This window comes from Triturus cristatus, chromosome 2_1 (assembly GCF_964204655.1).
Source record: "Triturus cristatus chromosome 2_1, aTriCri1.1, whole genome shotgun sequence".
Lineage (NCBI taxonomy): Eukaryota > Metazoa > Chordata > Amphibia > Caudata > Salamandridae > Triturus > Triturus cristatus.
The window spans coordinates 602,268,842-602,295,772 of NC_140581.1; the positions used below are offsets into that span (position 1 = coordinate 602,268,842).

General features: G+C 46.3%; 1 protein-coding gene across 3 annotated transcripts in view; it reads right to left on the reverse strand.

Annotated features, from left to right (window-relative positions):
- LOC146865673 (endoplasmic reticulum aminopeptidase 1-like) overlaps nt 1–26,931 on the reverse strand; it is a 529,832-nt gene that overhangs the window by 347,749 nt on the left and 155,152 nt on the right. For all 3 annotated transcript variants that reach the window (XM_085632533.1, XM_085632531.1, XM_085632532.1), the window contains exon 6: nt 1,865–2,019. In XM_085632533.1, coding sequence (XP_085488659.1) covers nt 1,865–2,019 — 155 coding nt within the window. The remainder of the gene's footprint in view (nt 1–1,864; nt 2,020–26,931) is intronic.

The following is a 26,931-nucleotide window of genomic DNA, read 5'->3' on the forward strand; positions in this document are numbered from 1 at the left end:
TGTAAAATTATGCAATGTAGTGGTAGTTGCGATGTAAAGACTGTGTTGTAAAAGCATGCGTTGTAACGTCATATGTTCGAACATCAGCTGAGTTATAGAATAAAGGTGAAAATACACTGAAACTGGTTGGCTTTTGCCAGTACAGAGGTATCTTATTTATTAGTTTGCAGTGCGGAGATGAACCGGTTGAACTGCATGGCATCTACGGGAAACACTGCATCTAAACAAGTATGCCAACTCGATAAGACCTTGGAGGCCTATCAGTCACATAAGTGGTAAAAGCCTATATTTGGAAGATGGTCCAAATTATTCTTCATGGGTTTCACGTCAGCTTCTTGGAAACTAGACTGCACTTCAGTTGCCTTCAGAGGTGCTCTCTTTAGGATCTGGCTCAAAAACTTAGCCTATGCTTTATGTCTTTCAAGTTGGAACATTCCTCGAATTTATGGATGCATTGCAGCGCTCTACTGTATTTCCGACAGCAGGCATGTGCTGGGGGTAGCAGAAATACAAATGAACAGAATTGGTGCACAAGATGCACCATAATATTACTCAATGTGACAAATATTTCAACTGTGAGAAGGATTAAACATTTCATTTTAAGATTTAAAAGCTGTACTCAGAAGGGCTGTATTGATATGACTTACAATTAGGGAAACTGACCTCTAAAAATCATTAGTGTGTTTGTTTTTAAAACCGCATACACTCATTTAAAAAAATCAATGGTCCTGATGCACAGCGATTTTGTATGGGGCTACACATTTTTCCTGGCAAACTTAGGTACAACAAATGTGTTTCGGAAGACAACCTTTAAATAGATTGGGCATTCTGTTGAAGTGACAAGACTCTGTCACGCAAGGGGTACCTGATCTTGGGTTTTGAATGGCTAAGTCTCTGGAGGCTCTGCTATTAGAAACATAGTGGCTCCCCACTTCCAAATGAAGTTGAGAGAAGAGCAAGCTTGGAATGGCAGCAGCCCTGCTAAGATATTGTGCGGTGCTGCTCTTCCCAACTCTAAATGAAGGACTTAGACTTGGCATCGAATGAACCCGAAACCAGGTATCCTGCCATCCTTCTGAGGTGCGTGGGTTGAGTAGCAGCGAATTAGGCAATAGTAATAACTAGTAACAAAGTATTTGCAAGCAGCGGGAGTGAGGAATAAAGCGGCTTACAAAAAAACTCTTATTTTTAATACATAATTTGCACACATAAATACGGCATTAATGTGGATGCTGATTTTGCCCATTTTCATGCACAGGTGTTATGTACCCAATGCATACAGGTAAGCACAAACTCCCAACTTGAAAATTGTTTTAAGTTTGGTAATAATGTTTTCAAAAAATATCTCTTATACGCTCCACCTATTCCTAGGTATCTTCTGTGAATGCAAAATCGACTGGTGAATATAAGAGCTATTTTTGCATCACTTATAGAGGTACATTAATTTATAGTAAGGCACTGAGGGACGTTTATTATGGGGTTTTGTGAATCTCCGAAAAAACATTATTTTGTAGGTTGGACTTACTTGCTTGCCTCGTCTTTGGTCGCGCCTTCCTAAATTAGAGCCCGGACGACATGCACCTTATAATGCTTATCTACAACTGTATATATTTGGCACATGTGGCAGGTACAAACACATATGTACAACCATGTATATCTTTGGCATATCTCTCTTTGCAATCCATGTGCAAAAAGTGTGCGATACCTCTGACTTTTTCCTATGTTCAAGCGTGTTTCTGCTAGCCCCAAGTTTTCTGAATTGACCCAATTTTTTATTATAATTTTTATTAAAAAGAAACAAAATGAAAATCCAGACTTTAAAACATTATGCCTAAATGTGCTTTCTGTCATGCACAGATATTACCTGGTGAGCTAGTTCATGAGCCACAATCATAGTTATCCAGAGTTTATTGGATGCAGTGGACGATTCTGGATCGAACAACAAAGCCGTTTCCCGATATGTGGTCAGGCCCCAGTTTTCCATTGCCCCAGACTGGAAGTCGGGAATAGCAACCAGATCTGTAAAACAAACGTGTAATTATAGGTCACCATCCTCTAGGCATTCTCCCCACCAGGCACTCAGAAGCAAGAATAAGATGGTAAATTACACAACATATTAAATGAATTAACTAGATTGTAAACACAAATTATACATTTACCTCTGTAAAATATTGATTCACTCAAAGTTTATACCTACCATCTCAGACTCCTCACACTTCCTTGTAAGAGGTGTTCACAATGACCATGAAAACGTTTCTATAGGGCTGAAAGCTGGCTAGATCATTCTATCGCTCTTTCGGGTTCTATGGCCTTCTCCTACTCTTGCACCTACAGACTGGTAACCATGACACCCAGTGTAATAGTCTTTCATATGGATACCTTAAAGACAGGTATGTGGGTAAAATAGAGTTCTTTATTAACAGTGACTTTTAAATGCAGTAGAAAAACATTCCTTTATGCGATTTAGAATTCGAAGGTGGACCCAAGTCATTCTGTCAAAGAAGAAAAGGATGCCAGCTGACAGTATTAATACAGGAAACTCCCACCCGGATTCCCACACCACCTGTTTAGCACAGTCTTGATTAGGTGACTCGCTTGGGGTAAGTGTGACGGCTTGGGGTAAGTGTCATACAACACAAAGGGCCTTAGTCAACTCCCTCTTCTGTCGATGTTGCCACATACGTCGGCATGGTCTAGTATCCTTGTGTAAGCTGCTGTAAAGCAACAAGCCAGCATGTTCTTCCTGGCAGTCAGCAGACCTTTGCACAGCATCAGAACATACACATTTGCCTTCTTGCTGTTACCCTGAAGTCCTTAAACACAATGGGCATGGTTCTCCATCCTGCAAATTTTATGTCCCCAAAGCACATGTGGTCATCACGCTTGTAGCTAAATTGGCAGCCAACTTTGAAGCGTGGAACCCATTTTAGGCCAAACAGGACTCGCATCAAGTGTTTAGTACACAATGGCGAAGATGAACTCTTCCCCTAATGCTGACAACAGGGAGACCCACTCAGGCAATGAGAAGCCCTTCATGTTTCTTGCCCTCAAAATCCCTCTAAGATATGGGCTTGTGGGTAAAAATATATATTGTAGAAAGGCTGCATGTGAGGGCTGACTGGTGACATTGTGAAGACGGGGAGGAGGCAGTTTGCTACCCGCAATGACTTTCTCTTGGCTATCCTGGTTCTTCACGATAGGTGAACCATTTTTAGGTCTCGCATAGGCAGCGCGTATGCACTGTCTCTCTGAGCCAGCCAGTAATCAGTATCAGTGTGAAACTCTGACTATTGCTGCATATTGCCTTTTTATTGGCTTGGTCACTTGTCAGCTTAATTCTTTTGCTTTTGACCAGTTAATATGTCTTTTAGTTCCTCCTTTATCTGTTTGGGAACACCTATGCAGCAACGCCTAACTACTGTAAACCTGCCACTAGTGTGCTGAAGTATTTGTCTTTGAACTATTTTTCGTTTTTGGTGTCTTTCTTAATTAGTTCGTGCATGGTATTTTTGGGGGGGGTGAACTGTGAGTTTTAATGTTTGCATTTGTGTTGGGATGATTTTAGCACTGATTAGCATTATGCCCCCACAATCAGTTTAAGGGAAACAGGCCCCCGGTACCGCAAATGTCTTCCGTGCACAGTGAGTTTTAATGTTGGCATTTTTGTTGTGATGATTTTAACACTGATTAGCATTATGCCCCCACATGCTTCCCACAATCAGTGTAAGGGAAACAGGCCCCGGTACCGCAAATCCCTTCCGTGTAGGTACGGGTTGTTGTCACCAGGATAGGGGGGCCCCGTTAGCGATCACGCTGCACAGGAGTAGCGAGGCAGCTCCTTCGTGTTGGTGGCCTGTGAGCTTTTAGTGTTGCATTTATAATAAATAATGTTCTGTGAATATTATTAGGCGTCCACTTTAGGGAGCACATTTTGTTTTAATCGTACCACTAGCTTGGTGAAGTATTTGGCTTTGAATTTGTTTTCGTTTTTGGTGTTGGTGTCTTTCGTAATTTGCTCGTGGATGGAATTTTGTTTTGGTGCGACCGGTGAGTTTTAATGTTTGCATTTGTGTTGCGATGATTTTAGCACTGATTAGCATTATACCCCCACATGCTCTCCATAAACAGATGAAGGGAAACAGGCCCCCGGTATCACAAATCGAGGCAGCTCCTTCATGTTGGTGACTTATGAGCTTTTAGTGTTGAATTTGTAACAAATAATGTTCCGAGAATCTTATCAGGTGGCAGCTTTAGGCATTCGCGTTTGCTTTCGTGTCACTAGGCATACGGAAAAAAACCTTACAATTCACAGCGCTCTACTCTTCGGAAACAAAATGCAGTGTGCCAGCCAGAATGCTGTAATAAAAGTAAAGCAAACATGTGAACAGTTTCTGCGCTTCATGTTTTAATTTTTCTCCCCCAATCAGCATGCAGTAATAACAGAACAATGCCTAGGCACACACGTCTGCAATATACGTCTGTGATGTTGGTGTACACCCGACCTGCAGTAACCAGGCAATGCGCACCATTCTGCTCTTCACAAGGCCCCTTGTACCGGCCACTATGTAGTAATCTTGGTAGACTGCACACGCGATATACCCACATTTTGCATGCCACATGTTTGTTTTGTGTATCAGTCAGCATGCAGTCACTGCGAAAGGAATGTGGCCTAGTGGTAAACGCTGCTGACTTTGAACCAGGTCAACATCATGGCTTCTGCTCAAAGTCGCGTGATTCTGTACCACCTTGGAACTCACGTTCCAGAAGTAAAATTTGCTCTACAACGTGTGATTTTGGGCACATACTTTACATTTTTATGATGCACTAAAAATACATGTGCTCGAGACTAGAGCAGAAGCTGTTATCTTGATTATAAGGTGCTAGTGCTAAGCCCCCGAAAATATAGACTTATATTTACCAGTGCGCTCTTCCTATATGTAAAATACCACTACATAATATGAATGCCTGGAATCTGGATTCAATCCTGGTTTTCTATAAACACACTGGAACGCTTTTATAAAATAATTGTAGTACCATGTACTTTAGGGCCTGTGTGGCATCCATAAAATCAATTGTACATTTTAAAATCCTTTTACGTGTGTATCGCGTTTCTTGTTTTTTGTACCTTTTAGCTGTAACCTACAGTTGTTTTTGCACGTTGTTTTTAAGTTACTGATCTGCATCTCACAGATGCTGCAGACACAAAGATTAGGATCTTTACAAAGAGGTTTATTTACACTCAATTAGGTTGTCTTGGTTTCCTTTCGCAGCTGTAGGGAACATGCTAATGTTTCACACTACAGCAGACCTTCAGGCTCCTTTTTTCCTCCAAAACAAATGCTAATACAGTGGGATTTATTCACACAGCTACACGAACCAGCGTAAAAACAACGTTTTTGTTTTAAAAAACATATCATATTGCAACAAAAAAGTTTATTTTTTCTTTGATAATACTAATTTAGTTTTTGGGTAGCTGCAAACATAATGGGATAACACGGCTCCTTGTACTGGTCACTATGCAGTAATCTTGGTAGATTGCACACGCGATATACCTACGTTTTGCATGCCATATGTTCGTTTTGTCAGTCAGCATGCAGTCACTGCGAAGGGGATGTAGCATAGTCGTAAGCGCTGCTGACTTTGAACCGGGACAAAATCCTGGCTTCTGCTGAAAGTCGTATGATTCTGTACCACCTCGGAACTCACGTTCCACTTTACATGTGAGATCCGCCAATCAGCATGCAGTAATAACAGAATAATGCCTACGCACACACGTCTGCAATGTACGGCTGTGATGTTGGTGTACTACACAGCACCATCTCAGCATCAGCACAGCTCCACCCAGCATCAATGCACCAACGCAGCCAAAATTCAAAAGCAAATCAGGACCAACACAAAACCACGTCAGCAACAGTGCTGCACCACCTCAGCATCAGTGCCGCTGCTCCACATCCGCATCACTACAACACTACAGTGCAGCCCCACATCAGCACCAGCACAGCCATACCACAGAAGCAATTCAGCACCAACAAAGCACAACTTCAACATAAGTAATACACTACATCAGCATAAACTAAAACATCAACACAAAGCAAGTTCAACATTACAAAGCAACATAGCTGCACAGCAGCCACACTGCTCTACAACATAGCTTAAAACAAAGGCCAAAACCAAACATCTGTCTAATCGCTTATAAAAGGTACCAAAGGCAAGACCTATTGGCTATGCCAATGCTTGTTAACTTTCTGTCAGGCATGAATTCTTTTATCATCTCTCACACACCTTCCTATTTGCCTTAAATCCTCTTGCTTCCATCCTTACTGCCACACCTTTTTACAAATAAAGCTTAAGGTCAGTAGCCCTCAAAACAGTCTCTCTGTCGGATGGAATATTAGATGTCTTTGATTAGCCCTCAATCCACAAGGCTCGTTACCCTTACACTGTCCACTCCTTTCTTTGCTAGTGACCCCTCCTTCATTCCTCATGGCCTCTGCAGCAGGCGACCACATTGGGACAAAATGCCATAAAAATGTCCAGCATAAAGTACATAACAAACACCCAGCGCCTTCCCCTGACATCTTGTTATGCTTGTTTCCGGTCCAGGGAAGACATGGGTTGGCAGTTCGGGCTGGACTGGTCCCATGAGGCACGGGGGCAAGACCGATTTGCATATAGCTGTGTCTGAATTGGGGTGGCAAAGTGAGCTAAAGAATGATGATGGATCCAACCCAGATCTGTGACTGGGGGTGTGTGTTTGAAAAGTTTCAGCACTCACCTCAAGAGGGTTGATGTTTTGTTTCAGACAGAATATAACAAATCTTTTCCATTTAGCTGTATAACATTGCCTTGTGGTAGGTTTGCAAGCCTCAATAAAAATATCCATACATACTTGTGGTAAGTGCAAGTACCAAAATTCTAAACCTCAAGGATCCAAATTGCAAGATTAATTTCCTTGGGATTGGGATGTCTTAGTGTTAAGTGGTTCTGTGTGAGAAGATCCGGGTTGAGGTGAAGCTTCTTGTGTGGAACTAGGGATAGCGCTAACAGTGTTGAAAACCATAGTTGGCGAGCCCATGTTGGAGCTGTAAGTATCATTGTAAGTGATGTTTGCCTGAGTTTCCTGACCACTAATGGAAGTAGTGCAAGAGGAGGGAAAGCATAAGCAAATATTCCTGGCCAGTTCATCGATAGAGCATTGCCATTGGACTGTTGGTGTGGATACTTGCTTGCAAAGTTTGGGAAATTGTATTTTATTTTGTTGGGGACAGATCTATTGGTGGGAACTCCCATTTTTGAGCGTATGGTACAAGGACCATGGGGTGGAGTTCCCAATCATGAACTTGTTGCTGCATCCTGCTTAGAAAGTCTGCAATTTGATTGCTTGTCCCCGGGACATGTTCTGCTAGGAGGTGAAGGTTGTGATGTATTCCTAAATGCTAATCTCCATATCTTCTGTGTTGAGACAATTGGAGAAAGTGCATCCCCCTTTTTATGTATATAATACATAGTGGTCATATTGCCTGTTCGAATTAGGACAACTTTGTGTTGTAGGTGAGGTAGGAAGGCCTTCACTGCTAGGTTAACCCTTTGTAGTTCTCGGTGGTTGATATGAAGTTCTGCGTTTGGAGTCCCATACCCCATGAATTGTGAGGTTTTTGAGATGAGTACCCCAACAAATTAGGGAAACATCTGCTGTGAGAATTATTTGTGAAACTGGGTCTTGAAACAGCCGCCCCTTGGATAAATATTGTGGATTCAACCATTGCAGAGAGTAATGTGTGAGGCTGTCTACCAACACTAGATTGTGAAGTTGACCCAGTGACTGTGTCAATTGATGCGAGAGACATTCCTGGAGAGGTCTCATGTGTAGTCTGGCATGAAGAATTTTTGAAATACGAGATGCCATCATGCAGGGAAGTCACAGAAATGTTTTGGCTGGGATTTGACTTCCTGTTAGAAACTGTTACTATGCTGTACTATCTTTCTGCATTTGGGTATGCCAATGCTGAATGTGTGTTGAACATGGCTCCTAGGTATGAATCTGTATGGTCTTGGGTTGTAGATGTGACGTCTATAGGTTGATGGTGAACCCTAGCTGATGTAGTATGGTTAGAGTTTGTTGAGCATTTTGTTTGCAAATGCGGAGGCTGTTTGCTTTTTTAACCAGTAGTCATAGGGAAAGCCATGTATCTTTTGTCTGCGTAGATGTGCGGCCACTACTGCTAGACATTTTTTGAATACCCTTGGAGTGGCAGTAATCCTAAAGGAAAGAACCTTGAATTGATAATGTTTTCCTTGGTACTGAAACCTCTGATATTTTCTGTGTGCGGGATGAATAGGTATATGGAAGTAGGCATCCTTTAAGTCTAAGGCAGCCATGTGCAGCAAAGGTATAATCTTTTGAAGCGTGACCATGTGGAAGTGTTTTGATGTGATGTAATGATTTAGTCATCTGAGATCAAGAATAGGTCGTAGAGACCCATCTTTTTTGGGAATAAAGAAGTATAGGGAGTATAGTCCTGTTCCCTGAAACTGTTTTTGAACTGGTTCTATTGCTCCTTTTTGTAGTAGAGCCGTTATTTCTTGTTGTAAGAGATTTTGATGTTGATTGAATAGATTGTGTTTCCGAGGTGGGATATTTGGAGGAGTTGTAATGAGCTCCAGACAGTAAACATGTTGGATAATATCCAACACCCACTGATCTGTTGTGATAAATTTCCAAATAGGGAGAACGTTTTGAAGACAACCCCCGACAGTCCCTTGACCTCTTCCTTTAAAATGTCTCCTCTGTAGGAACCTCTGTAAAATGTTTGTGGAGTGGCGGATTGTCCCTGGTTTTTGTATGCTGACCCTGGGTTGTCTGATGAGGAAGGTCTTGCAAATTGCTTATAATTGGGCCTATGAAGAGAATCACGGTATTTGCTTCTTTGTACAGCCCCCATTGATTTTGCGACCTCTGTCTTTTTTCATTTTCTCAAGGGCTGTGTCACCTTGAGGTCTAAAAGATGTTCCTTATCAAAAGGTGGGTTTAAAACAGCTTGTTGTACTTCAGGCTTAAATCCTGACACATGGAGCCATGCATGCCTACGTAATAGGATACTCGTATTTATTCCTCTAGCATCGGTGTCAGCTGCATCTAATGCACATTTAATGGAATTGCTGGTAATGAGTTTTCCTTTATTAGCAATTTAGTTTAGACTCTTTGTCTGGAGGTGGTGTATCTCCTGATGTTCGGGAGTAAGCCCCCTTTCTTGCATTAGAGACTACCAGGGAGTGTGGGCTTAACTGACTTCTAATATACATAGGATCTGTTGGTGAAGCCATATAGTTTTTGTCATTGCATGGTGTAATGACTCTAGCTTTCACAGGGTCCTTAAAAAGCTTGTCTGCGTGACATATCATGCCCTTAAGAGGTGGTAGGTATTGTGCCCCCCGCTGAGCATTAAAGTTTCGAAAAGAAAATCCTCCTCTAGTGTGTCCTCATACAAGGGGACCTGATGGAAAGCTGCTGTCCTTGATATTAAATCCTGATATGCCGAAGCATCAGGTAGTGATGCAACACCACAGCTTAGTGAAGCCCACCCATTTAGAGGTAGCATTGTTCCCCCTCTATTGGCTTAAGGATGCCCATGTGAGATAGAGATCATGGTCTGTATTGCCTTGAGGTTCAACCTCAGTCATCCAAACCCTCCCGGGGTGTATGTTTTGTGGTATATCCTGATCATCCTCTTTGATGGGTGAGTGTGGAGAAATGTCACCTGCCTCTTGTGCTGAGTGAGGTGGTGGAGTAGATGGTGGAGGTGGTGCATGTGGGTTAGGTTAAGTTGGAATCGGGATGTGTAATGGGCTAGTGGCTGCATCCTTTTTCTTTTTGGAGGCTGTAGAGGAATGTCCGAAACCTCTTGGAATGATAACTGTATTTATTCAGAAGAGTGAGGTTTTGCTGGTTGAAGCACTATTTTCTTGGTTCCAGGGTAAACCTGGATTGTTTTTTGCTTCCGGTCGAGCCGTTCTTGCATTAGATCGAGGATCGGCTCAGGTGGAGGTTTTGGTCCGAGATCATTTCGGTGGAGGAAGCTTAGATTTAGTAGAAACTGTGGTCGGATCCGAAATGTTATGTTTTTGTTTTGGTTCCGAGACCAATGATCGAGGGGCTGTAGAACCAGAGGTTGAGGAGATGAGGGCACCCCCTGCAGGTTGAAACTTTCAGAGCCGAACCGGAGGGGTGGGCTTCCAAGTCAGTATTTCGGTGCGCTATGGCCTTTTTGCCGAGGCGGACCATGAGCAGCTTTTTCAATCAGAGGGAATGATTTGGGGTTTGGATCAGGGTAAAAGTACTCACTGTCCGATGCTTCTGTGCCGGCTGAAGGGTGGCCGACTTCTGATCAGATAGGGACTCGGAATCATGGATAGATAGTGATTCCCTCTGTGCTGCATGAAGCTTCCTCATCTTCCTTCTGTTGTCGACAGACTATGTTCAGTACATCATCCGCTTGCCTATGTAGCATTCACTGGAGTCGATCTGGAAGAGTTTTTTTGTTATCTAAAAGACTTGCAGGCTTCACAGTTTTCCTCTCGATGATCGGTTGAGAGACATAGGTTGCAAACGGAGTGTTGGTCAGTATGGGGATACTTAGAGTGACACTTCGGACAGAAGCGGAATGGAGTTCATTCCATTAGCAGGTCATTCTCCGAAGGACGTTGAAAGTGGAAAAAAGGAGACCCAGCCGGGTGAGGCCCGTGGGCCAAGGAAACAAGCCGAAGATCAGCTATGCAGAAGTGATCGAGACAATACCGTTGAGTAGGGATCTACTAGAGAACCGAAGGGAGCCCAAAGGAGTATTGAACCGGAGCGCGAGAGTAAATCCGAACCCATCAGCAGAAAAAAACTATCTGAAGACGCCGTTGATGACCATGCACAGTATTACCAAGAGGAGGAGTCATACAGCCTTGTGACTTGAAGAAAACTTCTTGGAACAAAAACAACTTGTAATCATTCGAGCCCAACACTAGACGGCGGAGTTATGCAAAGCATGTGTATCTACTGCACACTTGTCTCAAACAGGTGCATTTTGATAGCAATTCTGTACTTGCATGAGACAATGGCAGACTGTTCCAAAGCTTTGAGGGTATCTGACAAAATTAAGTATACAAAAAACGTGATGAATGAATGCTTGGATTAATCTCAGCCACTTGTAATTACTCAGGCAGCATCCCAGTTCATCATTATTTTGCATGCCTTGCCACCTTAGTTTTCACATTCTAGTTAAGAGAGGACCTTGCTTGGCAGTTCAGGATGGACTGTTCCAATGGGAACAGGGTCAAGATAGATTTGCAAATAGCTGGGTCTACTCTGAGGTGGGACAGTGGGCAAAAGAACAATGGGTTGGAATGCTACCCTGAGTGATTGCCAGTGGGCAAACTTATTGCAAGCATCCTCCTATCACCTTTTGTGTGCTTAGGAGATTAAATGAGCATTCTTTCAACCCTCAAAACAAAGGACTCAAGGGAGAATGCAGAGGGCAGAGAGAGTCCAGGGAACAATGCTGAAGGAGATGAGAGTTCAAACTTCTCATGCGGACGAAAGATCAAAGTAACTAGTGGGCAAGTGTGCAATCCCAAATAATTAGAATTCAGAAGTTGTAGAAGGGAGCCTGGCACAGCAGCAGAGTGGTGTCTGGAAGCACTGTGAAACACGACTTTTTCCTTGAGGATGAATAAGCTGATACTAGAGAGCACAAAAGCACAGAAGCGGCAAAGCCTCACAGGGACTGGGGAAGGCACACACTTGTTAAAACTGATGGTGCACGGCACACGGTTGAGAACGAAGTGCTAAGAACACTAAGGAAGACACTGGTCTCTCCAGCGAAATGTGACTCCGTATAGACTGAAACAGTTGAGGGTACACTGACCGGCCATGGAGAGGTCCAAACTGAGAAGAACGTTCCTGTCTCTCCACCTCCAGCATACAAAAGTATGCAGGGACGCCACAAGGGGATAACTAGTGCAAATGCATGAGAACATTTACCTAGCAAATCTATATTGAACCCCCTAGGACAGATGGACACCAAAAGAGAATACAACCAACATGATGACCTGTGAGAAATCACCAAAACTGGCCCTCAACACAGGCTGACAAATATGCCTTCCTCTGCAATAAGCCAGTGGTGGACCAAACACAAACATCCAAGGATGTCATGGTTCAGTTGGCCACGCCTCCACCTGAACCGCACCCATGTTGAAGGAGATACCATAAGGGTAACAAAGTCAGAAACAATAGCCAGAGGGTGAGGAATCCTGAGAAAGCCAAAGGTTAGAGTGTACAACTATTTGTGGAGGAATGGATGACGAAAAGTCTCAAGACCATAGGATTGTCACTTTTTTTCTCTGTGCAACAAGGACATAGATGAGCTCCACCAAGGACATTGTAGCGCGGATATTGAGCATTTGAGAAAACGAGGTTATCCTGCTGGTGGCAAGGGCATAGGACTCAACAACATATGAATTGCCACGATCCATCTGTTCCCTGCCTTCACTTCCGCAGAGCAGAAGCAAACGAGAAACTCCGACGTGATGAAAAAGGCCCTTTGAGACTGAGAGAATAAATATATGATACAGTTCCCCACCTACCTGAAGATCATAGCAGAAGGAAATAAGCAGCACTTCTTCCCTTCTGAGATGCAATATTGTGGAACACCCAGCATTATAGAATTTGTCCCAAACAGACTTTGGAACCCGGAAATACCATAGCCACGACTCACTACAGACGATAATCCTTCGGGACATTCAATCCAAACCCCAGTGGAAGATGTGGAAATGGTACCTCTGATCCTTGCGGGGCACTTCTCGGGGTGGGGCAATAAGCTAATCTTAAACTGGGCAATGAAGGTAAAAAGCAAGGATGGGTAAAAGATCTGACACGACATACACCCACTGGATATGCTTGGCCCACTGTTGAGAATGGGGAATAATCGAAGTTTACATATGTTGGGGCTGAGGGGACATCATGCAATGAATGGGCGGTAGTTTTAAACTCACATTACTAATGTGCAGGTTATGTGGATTTGGGGCCTTAGTTAAAGTTTGGGTTTGGTATAGGTTTATGCAAAAGCAGTGAAAACACGGGGTAGACTGAGCATCACGGCGCTGCCTAAGTTGGTTGAACTGGAACATACCAAACGCAAAACACAATGTTGATACAGGTAGAGTGCATATTGTGGGTTGACAAAAGCATAGGATAGTATTAAAAAAGGAGTGGTACAGAAGTGGTTGTCCAGACAGGGATCCGAAGTAACATTTTTGCAAGAAACGCACAGCTGGGAAGATGTGAGCTATTTTGCCATTTGGGATAAACGTCTCGGTCTCGATCTGTAGCAATACCGATTTAAAAAAAATCGATTGCACTCCACTTATAAAACACATGGATAGATGACAGCGGGATGACTGTGAAAGTACTGGGACTAAGTAAAGCTTTTGTTTGTTACTGTGTGTGGACCCTGGGATTGCAGACTGCAATGCTGAACATCTTAGCAGCTCTGCTCCTACAGGTCCCTCAGGCAATGCTCATAATTGAGAGGGACCCTTTAAATGGTAGTGATTATAACACTAATGATATCCTTAAGCCAATAGAGGGGGAACAATGCTACCTCTAAATGGGTGGGCTTCACTAAGCTGTGGTGTTGCATGACATACACAGAGGACTAAATAGGAGGAGGAAGACTTACTCTTTCCACTCTAAGGCTTCCACCTCCCACTCGAAGAGAGACTATATATTCACCCCAGGGACATATGCACATAGATTCTTGAATGCATCTTATCTAGCTGGAGGGGGGGTTGTCTGGCAACTCACTGTGACTTGGTTTCTTATAGAGGTACATGCACTAGGGAAAGGTGGCCTGAAGCAGTGGACAACGTTAAACCTGCCACAGACATAGATTTTAAGGAGAACATGGGATCTGTAGCAGTCCATCAATGATATGGGAGTCTCACAAGCCAGTCATTGTAGAATACTTAATACCATGAAGGAAAAAAATAGAGAATAGAAATACAGAGAAAAGGAGGAGGATATCCTCTGCTGAGAAAGTCTCCAGGTCCCAGCGCCTGATGAGAGGTGGCACAGGCAATTACAGGCTAAAAGAGAGGCATACAGGAACCGATTTACCAACGAGGCACAGGCATACTATTTAAGCACCCAGAGATAGCTATACAAGATGAAGAATAACTTTGAGAATCTCCTTGCAAGGATAAGTAAGAAAGTAGATGGCAACGGGCACATCCACATTGTAAAGAGCGATTGGGGGGGATGGGGGGGGGAGTAGGATACGGGGAGACCAGGAGGTAGCATATGCATTCGCAGAACACTGTTGCACCTTCTATAGATCAAAACTATCCTGTACCGCAATGACATTCTATATATAGAAAAAGATAGGGTTGGGGACACACAATACGCCCTGAACTAAACACACGATTGGGCAAAGTGAAGGTTAATGGTACACTTTTCAGAATATTTGAAATACACGGAGGGAGCAGATAGGTCTGACCACATCCCCTTTATAGTTTGCCCTTCCATTAGTATCACTGGCAGAGTGGATATGTAGAGATGCTCTCACTGGTGGCTGGAGATGTATGATCCCTGGGACGAGCACACATCTCTCTATGCAGATGACATACTACGATACCTGGCTGACCTGCACAATCTGTTGATGTGATTGAAACATAATCAAGATGTATAGATGGCACTCCAGATGCCATATAAACAGGGAAACATCCCTACTGTGCTTGCAATATTGGTAGCCACTGCAGGCAGAAGTGCAACTGATAATGAGAGTGAAAGGGAACATTTCAAATACCTAAATATATAGATATGAAGAGACCCCACAAAGTGTTATGGGGTACATATTAAATCCTTTTTTACGTAAAATAAACTTGAGAGATCTCCCAGTGGTAGAAACATCCTTTGTCAGAAATGGGAAGGACCGCCATACACATGATGATCAAACTGTGGAGATTTTTGTACGTCTAATAGAACTCTCCAAGTATCATCCCTGAAAGTTTTTTTCAAATAATTAGACATGATTTTCGCATCATTAGCCTGTAAAGACCAGTTCCCACTGTACTACATTAGCAAAACTGCAAAAATGCTCATTTGAGGGGGGTATATCCCTCTAAGCTCAACGTCTGGTAGTGAATGAATGGGCTTCGGCCCTTAGAATGAACCGGCAGAACAAACTGACCGACAAGGATGGGGAGAAAATGATGTACAGATGCACTCTATGGTTGTACACGGGAGGAGAGAATGTCACAAGATAGGCGAATATGATGTGGCACAACGGGGTGTGGCTGAACACCAAGCAAATTGGACATACTTTAAGTTGGCCCGGCAACAGCAAACAAATTAATCCCCCGTCCATCCACCTATTTGATCATGCCTCATTGCTGAACCTCCCAGCAAGTGAAGGAGGCGGGCGGATAACCAGTGGGGCTCGGCTGGAGGCTCTGAAGCAGTGGCGGCTGGTCTTAAGGGGCGTTGCCCCACCTACCAGCATCAGGGGGAAAATAAAGGGAGAGAATGAACTCAACTCACCATGGAGCAGTTTTAAGAAGTGCTCACACTGCTTGGTGCTCCCCCGTGAGGCTATGTGAAATCTTTTTTTTGTGCTCGTCGTCTCGAAGAGTTTTTCTGCTCCGCATGTGCAAAGCTGGGCGAGGGCTATTCCTCGCCCTCGAGGCACAAGCGAGGAGGCGGGTGAGTGGTGACATCAGCCTTGAGGGAGTGGCCACATAAAGCGGCAGTTAATGGATTACAAATGGGGCGCTAAGGAATTGGCCCAGGGCACGGTCAGTGGAGCGCCATTCACAATAATGGGAAGGGGCAGGGCTGGCACACAGTGCATGGGGTGGTAAAAAATGCAGCAAGCCTTTCGCCACCTCGTGAATAAGGCTTCCTAATTGCGTAAGTAAGGCTGAGGCGACCTTAGGGGAGTGGCTGGCTATGCATTAGTTTGGCAGCTCCTATTTCCGGGACACAGTTGCTGGAATTGGAAAAAGAAAGGCGCCTGCAGCCGTTACTTTCAAATGAGCGCGCAGCAGGTTGGTTTACTTTTAGCAAGTTATCGAGAGCTGAATTGGGGCTCGGGCTGCCATTAATTTTAACAAATGTACCTGCTTGATTATTTGCGATGTGATGACCTCCTTTGTTTCCCACAGTAATTAGGCTACAACCTTCGCACCCCCGCCTTTTACAGCTCCCACCGGATGCTATGCATTATGTTTTAATCTTCCACCTCCCCAACCCGAGCTAGATGTCCCGGGACCCAGCACAAAGACTGATTGCCTCTCTCCCCGAGCTGGATATTTTATTCTCTATGCCCCTGGTGCAACATTGGCTGTAAAACGACGAGGGGCAGGGCGAGGTGGCGGACTGACTGAGAGAGAGTAACTTAATCTACTCTCTCCCAGTCTCTCCATTACACAAAACGAAATCGCTAATTAATTTGGCAGAGCTGTACAGCTGTGTTTAAACTGCATTCCTGCCCACGCGGCTGATCGAGGATTTGAGGGGAATGAAGTGAAATAGTAAAGTGTTGAACTCCCGCCAGACAGAGAACTGTGAGGTATTTTTACAACCAGAGTCTGGGAACTGATTGTCAGATGTCAGGTTTGTGTGCTTAGCCTGACCTCAACGCACCGTCCGGCAGGGCCTCACATGTCAGTGTGAGGGATTTAAGAGGAGAAGACAGACGGAGAGGCGCAGGGAGAGGGGGATGGGAAAGGGGTAGAAGAGGTGAAGAGGGTAGAAGAGGTGAAGAGGGCAGAAGAAGATCACAGGACAGAAGGGGTGCATCAGAGTGTATAAGAGGAGCATAAGGCGCGGAGGATCAGAGGGCTGAGGAGGTACGTAAAGCTGAGGAGGTACGCAAGACAGAGGATGAACGGAGGGTAGAAGAGGCACGGAAAGCAGAGGAGGCGCGGAGGGCCGAGGAAGCACGGAGGGTAGAAGAGGCACGTAAGGCAGAGGAGGCGCAGAGTGCAGAGGAGGCGCAGAGGAGACACGTAAGGCAGAGGTGGCACGGAGGGTAGAAGAGGCACGTAGAGCTTAGGAGGCTCGTTTAGTGCTGTAATATGGGGTATTTTGTAATGTATTTGCATATTTCAAGTCTACACCTTCAGAATTGCTTTATAAACATTCTTGCCCTCTCAAATTTGCTGTAAAATGCTCCATTTGCACACACTTTGCAAGTCCCTCTCCCCTCGAGTCCCTCCAATGATAGTCGGCTCGCTCGCTATAGACATAACACTTATCCTCAACTTTTACGCCCCACCAATTTCAAATGTCACCAGCCGCCCTGCTCTGAAGACGAGTTGGAGCATGATCAGGGAGTGGCCTATGGCCTCCCTGAGTTCAAGTCTACCCACTGCACACATTAACCCCGTGAGGTGGAACCAGGCCTCTGGGGGTGCCCGAGGAGTGGGCCCTGGGCGGGATTGTGGTGCCGGGGTCCCAGAGGCTGCCGAGAGGAGTGCGAGTGGCCCAACAAGTGTGCTTTGAGGCTAGAGGGACTGATGGAGATGCTGCGGCTGAGGTGTGGCCTATGGTGCAGAGCCAGGAGCACGTTCGAAAACTGCCACCATCAAGGGAGCGACGCGCATGCCCGCAGTGCCCATCAACATCCGAAGGCAGAGTTGGGCCTCCAGAGGGACACAGGTGCTGGCTCGAATAGTGGGGGGGTCGGGCCTTGGTGGCTGCCAAGGAGAGATAGAGAGGCCAGAGAAGTGGGCTCTGAAGCCGGAGACTGCTGAGGCACTGACAGACCTCCTACAGGCCGGGACAGCTGCTGTGAGCCCAGCTGGGCCCATGGGCAGAATAACAGGACAGGCTAAGGACAGCACTAGCTGCTGGTTCCCCCTCTCCCACTCATCTTCCTTACCCACACAACATGCCTGATGAGGACAGTGAGGAGTAGAGCCGGGTGTGAGAACAGGCTACCTAATATTCACGTGCCTGACAACTTAATGCTAGGGGAAGTAGCATATCTGGCAGTGGCCCCTGTTGTAACCACCTTGGGGACCTGCCACCATTCTGCCTCCCATTTATTGTGGCTCCAACTGGACCCTTTGCTGCTGGGCCCCAGCTGTGCTCTACTGACTGAGACGTGGTATGGATGGTTGGAGATGGCAGGGCTTTGATATTCTGCTGCAGTAGCTACCTATAGCGTCTGCCTACAGAATTGGGGTGTGTGACTTGCTGATTACGATCTGCCCTGGTGGAGACTGCTGTTCTGGCCTCATCCTAAGGGGAGAACAGACTAGGGGACCATCGCTGCACTGGCCTTATCTGCTCTACTTGCGGACTAAAGCCCCACAGAATACTAGCAGAGGTGATCTCACAGATTATTGGTGTGCCGATGGATATAGGGTTTGGTGGCAGCGGTGAGTGGAGGAGCGATCGTGTTGGGAGGTCGTGGTCATGTTGGGAGGTAGTGGCGAAAACATGCATCACTTTACTACTGGTTACAAACAAGAGGCCGTAAAATCAAGTGCAGCACCTCACAAAGGAAAACACGCTCATTGTGGCAAAACTCAAAGATCAAGAAGGGAGAGCTAGGAAGAACCTACAAGTGGTGAGGGTCCCCGGGAGAGCAGAGGGACCCAGTGTTGAACATTTCCAGGGCACATAGGTCACCAGTCCAGTCACCGAAGCCTGGTGCTCCCCCCAGGACAGTTTTCGCAAGGAGTGTCTAAAATTTGAAAAACGTCACGCTATGGTTCTTCCCAGACTTCACATTACAAGTACAGAGGCAAAGACATGACTCTGATGAAGTCGAAAAGGCATTAAGGGACAAGGAACTGAAATACATTATGTTATTCCCGGCGGTGAGGCTCCGAGTGACTGCAGAGTGCATGTCTTGACACTTTAATACACCCGAGTATGTCTGGGAGTGATTGGAGAGTTGGCGTACCCTGGGGCAGCAAAGACACGGAGGTGTCTGGGGCGGGCACCAAAGGGACAGACCACGCAATCAACGATTAGACCTTTCCGATATGCAGTCAGAACAGGGGGAACCCTAGAACAATGCGCACAGATACTGATCAGGTTTCTGGTTTGAGAGCGGAGGGGCCTGTGACACTGGAGGTCTTGATGGCTCACAAACCTGAGACAGCCCACATGCTGGTGCCGTGGCTTGTGAAGATTATGAACACATCATTTCCTGTTTTCCTACACAATCCCTAGAGGCGTGGGCTTTAGTGGCCCGGTTTGCAGCCTAAGTAGTAGAGGCATTGATAATGCATTGCTGTATTTTGGATACTATAAATCACTAATGGATTTCCTTTGTTCCTGTAGGCGTCTTTAGTCAGACCAGTGAATTGACTAAAGAAATGTTGGAGAGACAGGCACTCTGCATTTTGGGCCGTGGGCAGTTTTAAGTCTGCTTTGCAGGGTAGCTAGGAAGGGGGAGTTGGATTTTTGTTTTCAAATGTTTCTGTTCAAAAGTTATTTATGTGCAGTCGCGTGCAGGATGGGAGGAGGATGCTGTAGACGGGGAATGGTGCCCTGTTTCAAGTCCCCACCAGGTACAGTATGGAAATACTTTCAAACAAGCCTTGCTTCCATAGACAACTGGGTACATCACAAAATAAGTCACTAAACATACTATCCTGGAACGTGAACGGGTTGGGGAGTAGGATCAAAAGGAACATGGTACCGCAATATTTGAAGAGGCATGCTCTTGACTTAGCCCTCTTGCAGGAAACTCACCTTAAGGGCAACTATTACAAGGCATTGGAAAGATTTAGCTATGCCCTGTTGGCGCATGCAGGCTACACGTCAGACTTTAGGGGACTGGGATACTGATTAAAAAAAAAGTATATACCCTTTATCCCTCAATGCATGTGGAGTGATTTGTCAGGCAGGTTTGTAGTGCAATCAGGTAGTTGGAAGGATCCCACCCTAAACGTCTGCTCGGTATATGCACCATTGTGACATCACGCCACTACGTTTCCCGGCATCAGTGCCCTAATATTAGGCATGCCACCAGGTATTCGCATATTGGAGGGGAGACATGAATGAGGTGGCTGACCCTAGTGTCGACATGGTGAGCCAGGCAATGCCACCCGATACACCTGGACCTTTGCCAGCATTTCTAGAGGCACTGGGCCTGGTAGACCTGTAGCGCGACCACAACCCATTGGCGCATCAGCTTACCTACTTCTTGGCTGCACAAAATAGCTTTTCTCGTCTCGTTTATATATTTACAGAACAATTGCATGCTAACAAGTTTCGGAAGGGGGAAAAAAGAAGTAACGACAGGCCCACTGTGCAATGTTTTAGCAAGAAACTGAGGGGTTGGAGTCACGTCTCCTTGCTGGGGAGGGATGCTGACCTCAAACACCAACTCTGACTTAAGCAGTACAAACTGTGAGAATTGGCAGAGGATTGAGCTTGCGCCTATGTTCTAGCCACCCAACATCTAATTTACGAAGTGGGCAATAAGGCAGGCAAACTCCTGACGTGGCTGGAGCGGAGAGACTGGGGTAGGACCTGGGTTCTTGAAATCTCAGACCAGGTGGATGGGGTCAGAAAGAGTAACCTCAAAATCACAGAGGCATGTGCGGCTTTTTATGAGGGTGCCTACACCCCCACAACTACCGTGACAGATGAGGATTGTGATGCTTTCCTCAAATATATTGACCTTCTGGGATTATATGACAAAGACAGAGGAACCCCGAACAGAGACCTCACAGCTAGTTAAATAGCAAAAGCAATTAGGATCTTCAATCAGGGAAGACGGCAAGCTTGAACGGGCTGGGCTGCCAGTGGAGCTTTATAAAGGCGTGGCAATTAAACTGTCTGGGCACCTTTTGCCAATGTTTCAGGATGCCCGGGAGCAGGAGCACTTACCGGAGGACCAGTGAATGGCAATTATCATGGTGATCCCTAAAACGAAAAAGCCACTAGTCAATTGTGCCTCTTACAGTCCCAAATCCTTACTCAATGTAGAAGCTAAGATACTGGCGATATTGTTGGAAACCAGACTCCGCAAAGTGATTACTATTGAGATTCAACAAGATCAGTCCAGTTTTACGCCGCAAATGGAGACTAGACTCAACCTGCAACGCCTCTATGGTATACTGTACATGACTATGAGTCCACACGGAGCCGGCAGTGGTGCTGTCCTTGGATGCCAGAATGGCATTCGACAGCGTGGAATGGAATTACTTATTTGCTGTCCTCAACCGCTTGGGATTCAGCCTCAAGTTTTGTAACTGGGTGAGACTACAGTATCAGGGACCGATGGCGAGAGTATTACTTAACAACACACTGTCACAAGCCTTCGCTCTACAGAAGGGTACGAGGCATGGTGGCCCACTGTCCCCAATGATCTTTGATTTGGCACCTGAGCCGCTAGCGGCATGGGTCCGTCAAGATCCAATGATATGGACAGTCAGTGGCACTGTGGATTGGGATCGGGAAGAGCGGATATTGTTGTATGCTGATGATGTACTACTATACCTATCTCAATCTACCCTGTCAATCGAAAGAGGGCTGCAGGTCTTTCAGATATTCAGAGACCATGCCGGCTATCGTGTCAACAGGGGCAAGTCATGTGTCTTTCCCTTGGCAGGTGGTGCTTCGTGTTTGCCCCCAGGGCTGTTGTGTTCCGATATTGATGGATAGTTTCTTGTATCTAGTTACTTATGTCACCCGAGATCCAGTGGAATTTCTGCAAAGGAACCTCTACGTGTTGCTTGATCGATTTTGTTGTGACGTTAAGCCACTGAAGGGGCATTCCGCTCTCTGTCATAGGTAGGCCTTGCCCAGTATAAGATGACTGCAAAAAGAATAATTGATGGACGGAATATTGAACAATTTCAAACATTCACCTCCAGTACAGAGATCTGGGCCTAAAGCCATCGTTTTCTTGCTCACTACACCATTCCAGTTTAGACCCAGCCATATGCAAATCAGTCTTGACCCGGCTCCCCACGGGAACAGTCCAATTTTCCAGATGGGGCCTGATAGGCATAGAACATCTGGGAGATTTATGTAATGGATCAGCATTAGAGGCATTCAAGGCTCTACAAGCTGGCTGAATGGAGCAGTTCAGATATTGAATATGCTACTTACCTGTATGCAACTGTTCTTGGCATGTAGGGCTGCTGACATTCATATCTGTCCATAGATCGCTGCCTAGTGTTGGGTCCGGATGTTTGCACGTTGTTGTCCTGGAAGAGTCTTCGAAGTATCCTGGGATAGGTGACTCCTCCCCTGGACTACAGTGCGCATGGGCATCCTCTCCATCCTCAGATTGTTTTTCGCCATTGTGGCAGTGATGGAGTAGATACAGAAAGTGATGGCCATGCTTACAGTAATTCTGAGAGCTGCAGCTGCTACAGGCGCCGGGGAGGAGGGAGGGCGATATGAATGTCAGCAGCCCTACATGCCAAAAACAGATGCATACTGGTAAGTAGCATATTCAGTTCGAGGCATGTGGGCTGCTGAATTCATATCTGTGCATAGAATACATAGCAGTACCTCCTATTAGCGGCGGCTACCAGTGCCAGCTGCAGCGGTCTGAAAAAGTGTTTTGAGAACAGCCTGTCCTACAGCTGCCTGCTGTTTTGATTGCACATCTACACAATAGTGTTTGGTAAATGTGTGTGTAGTGGACCAGGTGGCTGCTCTACATATATCATGCAAAGGAATGTTTCCCAGGAAAGCCATGGAGGCCCCTAACTTACGTGTTGAGTGGGCTCGTGGGGGAATCGTTAATGTGCGTTTAGCTTTTTGATAGCAAATTTGAATACATTTAACAATCCATCTGGCTATACCTGCTTTGGAGATAGCGTTACCTTTGTGGTGTGGGGCAAAGGCAACGAAAAGTTGTTTAGTCTTCCTAAAGACCTTAGTCCTGTCGATATAGTACATGAGGGCTCTCTTCACATCTAGTGTATGGAGTGCTCTTTCTGCGACAGTTTGTGGGTTTTGAAAGAAAACAGGCAGTTCAATAGTTTGATTCACGTGGAACTGCGATATCACCTTGGGCATGAATTTGGGGTTGGTACGTAGTACGACCCTGTTGGCGTGAACCTGTATAAATGGCTCTTGGACGGTTAGTGCCTGGAGTTCACTAATTCTCCTCAAAGAAGTGATTGCTACTAGGAAAGCTACTTTCCAGGTGAGGAATTGAATCTCGCATGAGTGTAGAGGTTCGAAGGGTGGACCCATCAGGCGTGTGAGGACCAAGTTGGGGTTCCACATTGGAGCTGGTGGGTGGCTTGGAGGAATTACTCGTTTGAGTCCTTCCAAGAATGCTTTGATGGCCGGCACTCTGAATAAAGAGAGGTGCTGCCTGTTCTGGAGATAGGCTGATATTGCGGTCAAATGGACACGTATTGAGGTGTATGCCAGATTGCATCGGTATAGGTGTAAGAGGTAACAAATTATGTTTTGGATGGATGCGTCTAGCGGGTTAATGTCATTATTATTGCAATAAATGACGAATCTTTTCCATTTGGCTGCATAGCAAGCTCTGGTAGTGGGTCTCCTGGCCTCCTTAATGATGTTCATACAGTCAGGTGGCAGGTTTAGGTAGCCAAACTCTAGGACTTCAGGAGCCAGATTGCCAGGTTCAGCTGTTGCGGATCTGGGTGCTGAATCTCTCCATGGTTCTGCGTCAAATGCGCGGGTTTGATCCGCAGCCTTTGATGCGGCACCACGGAAAGTTCGAGAAAGGTGGTGTACCATGGCTGGCGTGCCCACGTTGGAGCAACCAGGACGAGTGTCAGTGAGTGTTGTCTGAGTTTGCGAGCCACCAGCGGTATCAACGGCGCTGGGGGAAAAGCGTACGCAAATCTGCCGGACCAGTTCATCCATATCGCATTGCCCTGCGACTGCGGATGTGGGAACCTGGCGGCAAAGCTTTGGCATTTTGCGTTTTCGCTTGTGACGAATAGGTCTATCTCTGGATGACCCCACTGCTGGAAGTACGGTTGGAGTACTGATGGGTGTAACTCCCACTCGTGCATCTGGTGGCTGTGTCTGCTGAGCAGATCCGCCATCTGGTTGTCCTTGCCGGGGAGGTGTTCCGCCATGAGGAACATGTTCCTCTGAATGGCCCACTTCCACATGCTCTGAGCCAGATGAGACAACTGTGGAGAGTGTGTTCCTCCCTGCTTCTGTATGTAGTACATGGCGGTCATGTTGTCCGTCCGAATCAACACGACTTTGTTGCACAAGTGTACTTTGAATGCCTTCATAGCCAGGAAGATTGCCATCAGTTCTAGAAGGTTGATGTGCATCTTCTTTTGTTGTGTTGTCCATAGTCCCTGCACTGTGTAATTGAGTACATGAGCTCCCCATCCCTGGAGAGACGCGTCCGCTGTCAGTATTATCTGTGGAACAGGCTCTTGGAACGGTCGGCCCTTGCAAAGGTTTTGTGGATTCCACCAATGCAGAGAGTTGTATGCCCGACCGCTCACCAACACTAGGTCTTTTAGTTGTCCTTGAGCCTGATTCCATTGACGTGCTAAGCACTCCTGAAGCGGGCGCATATGTAGTCTCGCGTGTGGGACTATGAAAATGCAGGAGGCCATCATGCCTATCAACTGCATGAACACTCGCGCGGGAAGGGAGTGTTGGGGTTTGAACTTGGAAATCAGCATTTGCATGCTGTTGATTCTCACTAAATTCGGCTGAGCTGTGGCCGCCAGAGTGTCTATGGTCGCACCTAGGTACTGTTGTACGTGTGCGGGTTGGAGATGTGATTTTGGGTAATTTAGTGAGAACCCTAGACTGTGAAGAAGGTGAATGGTGCGGGACATGTGGCTGGCACATTGCTGGGCTGACTTTGCCTGAACAAGCCAGTCGTCCAGGTAGGGGTAGACATGAATGTGTTGCCTCCGTAAATGTGCGGCCACAGTAGCCAGACACTTTGTGAAAACTCTGGGCGCTGTTGTCACGCCGAAGGGAAGAACCTTGAATTGGTAGTGCTGCCCTTGAATAGTGAACCGGAGATATTTCCTGTGTGATGGGTGAATGGGTATGTGGAAATACGCATCTTTGAGGTCTAGCGTGGCTAGGAAGTCTCCCTGTTTGAGCAGTGGTAGGACTTGTTGCAGGGTGAGCATGTGGAAATGCTCCGAGAGAATGTAGCGGTTGAGGGGTCTCAGGTCTAGTATAGGTCTGAGTGACCCGTCCTTTTCCGGTATTAAAAAGTACAGGGAGTACACCCCCGTACCTTGCTCGTGGACGGGTACGACCTCTATTGCGCCTTTTTGTAGCATACTTAGCACTTCCTGCTGTAATAGCGTTAAGTGCTCTGAGGACATAGGACGGTGTTTTGGAGGTATTGTGGGTGGAGTTGAGGTTAATTCTAGGCAGTAACCGTGTTTGATAATATCTTTGACCCACCTGTCCGTGGTGATGGAGTTCCACGTGGACAGGAACCTTTGTAGCGTTCCCCCGACAGGTGTTATGTGGTCGGGAGGAAGGGAGAGGGCGTCACTGTTTGTTCTTGGGGGAGGACCTGGTGTTGCCGTATACGCGTCCTCTGCCCTTTGTGCTTGAGCCACGATATCCACCCCGGGTGTTTTTATCGTAGGAAGTTTGTGTGTTTCCCTTGTTGTATGTTTGCTGTGACCCCTGTCCTCTACCTGCTCCTCTATTTCCGGAGCGACGAAAGGAGCCGCTCCGAAAGGTCTGCGTTTGGAGAGCCCCCATGGACTTTGCAGTGTCTGTGTCCTTTTTTATTTTTTCTAGGGTGGTGTCAACCTCTGGCCCGAATAAGTAGTCGGGGTTGACCGGCTGGTTGAGGATGTTATTTTGCACCTCAGGTTTGAATCCGGAGATTCGTAACCAGGCGTGTCGCCGTAACATGACGCTAGTGTTTATGGCTCTGGCAGCTGTATCTGCGGCATCCAGTGCACACTTAATGGATGCGTTCGTGAGGAGTTGTCCCTCCCTGATGAGGATCTCTGCTCCCTCTTTGTATTGGTCAGGGAGATGTTGGAGTAATGTTTCTAATGTGTCATAATGTGCACGATCGTAGCGAGCTAGGAGAGCCTGAGTATTGGCAATACGCCATATGTTAGCTGCTTGGGCTGCAACCCGTTTGCCAGAGGTCTCTAGCACCTTGGACTCTTTGTCCGGGGGAGGAGCATCCCCTGTCGTCTGCGAGTGCGCCCGTTTGCGAGCGTTCGCGACTACTATGGAATCCAGAGGTAACTGGCCTCTAATGTAGGTAGGATCCCCAGGCGCCGACCTATATTTCTTGTCGATCCTGGGGTTTATTACTCTTGCCCTGGTGGGTTCTTTGAAAATGTCCTTTGCTGGTTTGAGGACACCTTTCAACATGGGTAGAATTTTGATATTCCTTTCTGAGGATGCGAAAGTATCCATGAGAAAATCGTCCTCGATGGTGTCAGAGTGGAGTTGCACACCATGATTGGCCGCAGCACGTTCAATGAGGGCGTTGAATGCGGCAGTGTCCTCTGTGGGAGAAGTTTTTGCGCCATATAGCTGCGTGTCCTGTGTATCCATAGGTGCACCCGGGTCTACAGGGTCATCCCAAGCCTGGTCAGGGTCCTGTTGGCCTTCAGGGTCCATCTCTCCGGGGTAGGGGACGTGGTCACCCATGTAGTCCTCCAAAGCGTCGGTTTCGGAGTGTGTCGGAGAGAAGGACTGCGGATCTTGGTAAGAGGTATGGAGAGGTTCATAAAGAACTGGTTCCGAATCCACTGGCAGCTTTTTCTTTAGCGGGATCCGGTAGGAGTCCAAAGCTGGCTCGGAAGTTATTCTCCTCTTGTGGAGCATCATTCTGCCCGTGTCGGCATCGATGATGTGTGATGGTGACGTCTCCGCAGGAGAGCGTTCTGCAGGTGTGATCCTGGTGTGGGTGACACGTGTTCTGATTTCGAACAGTTTTGGGGCCG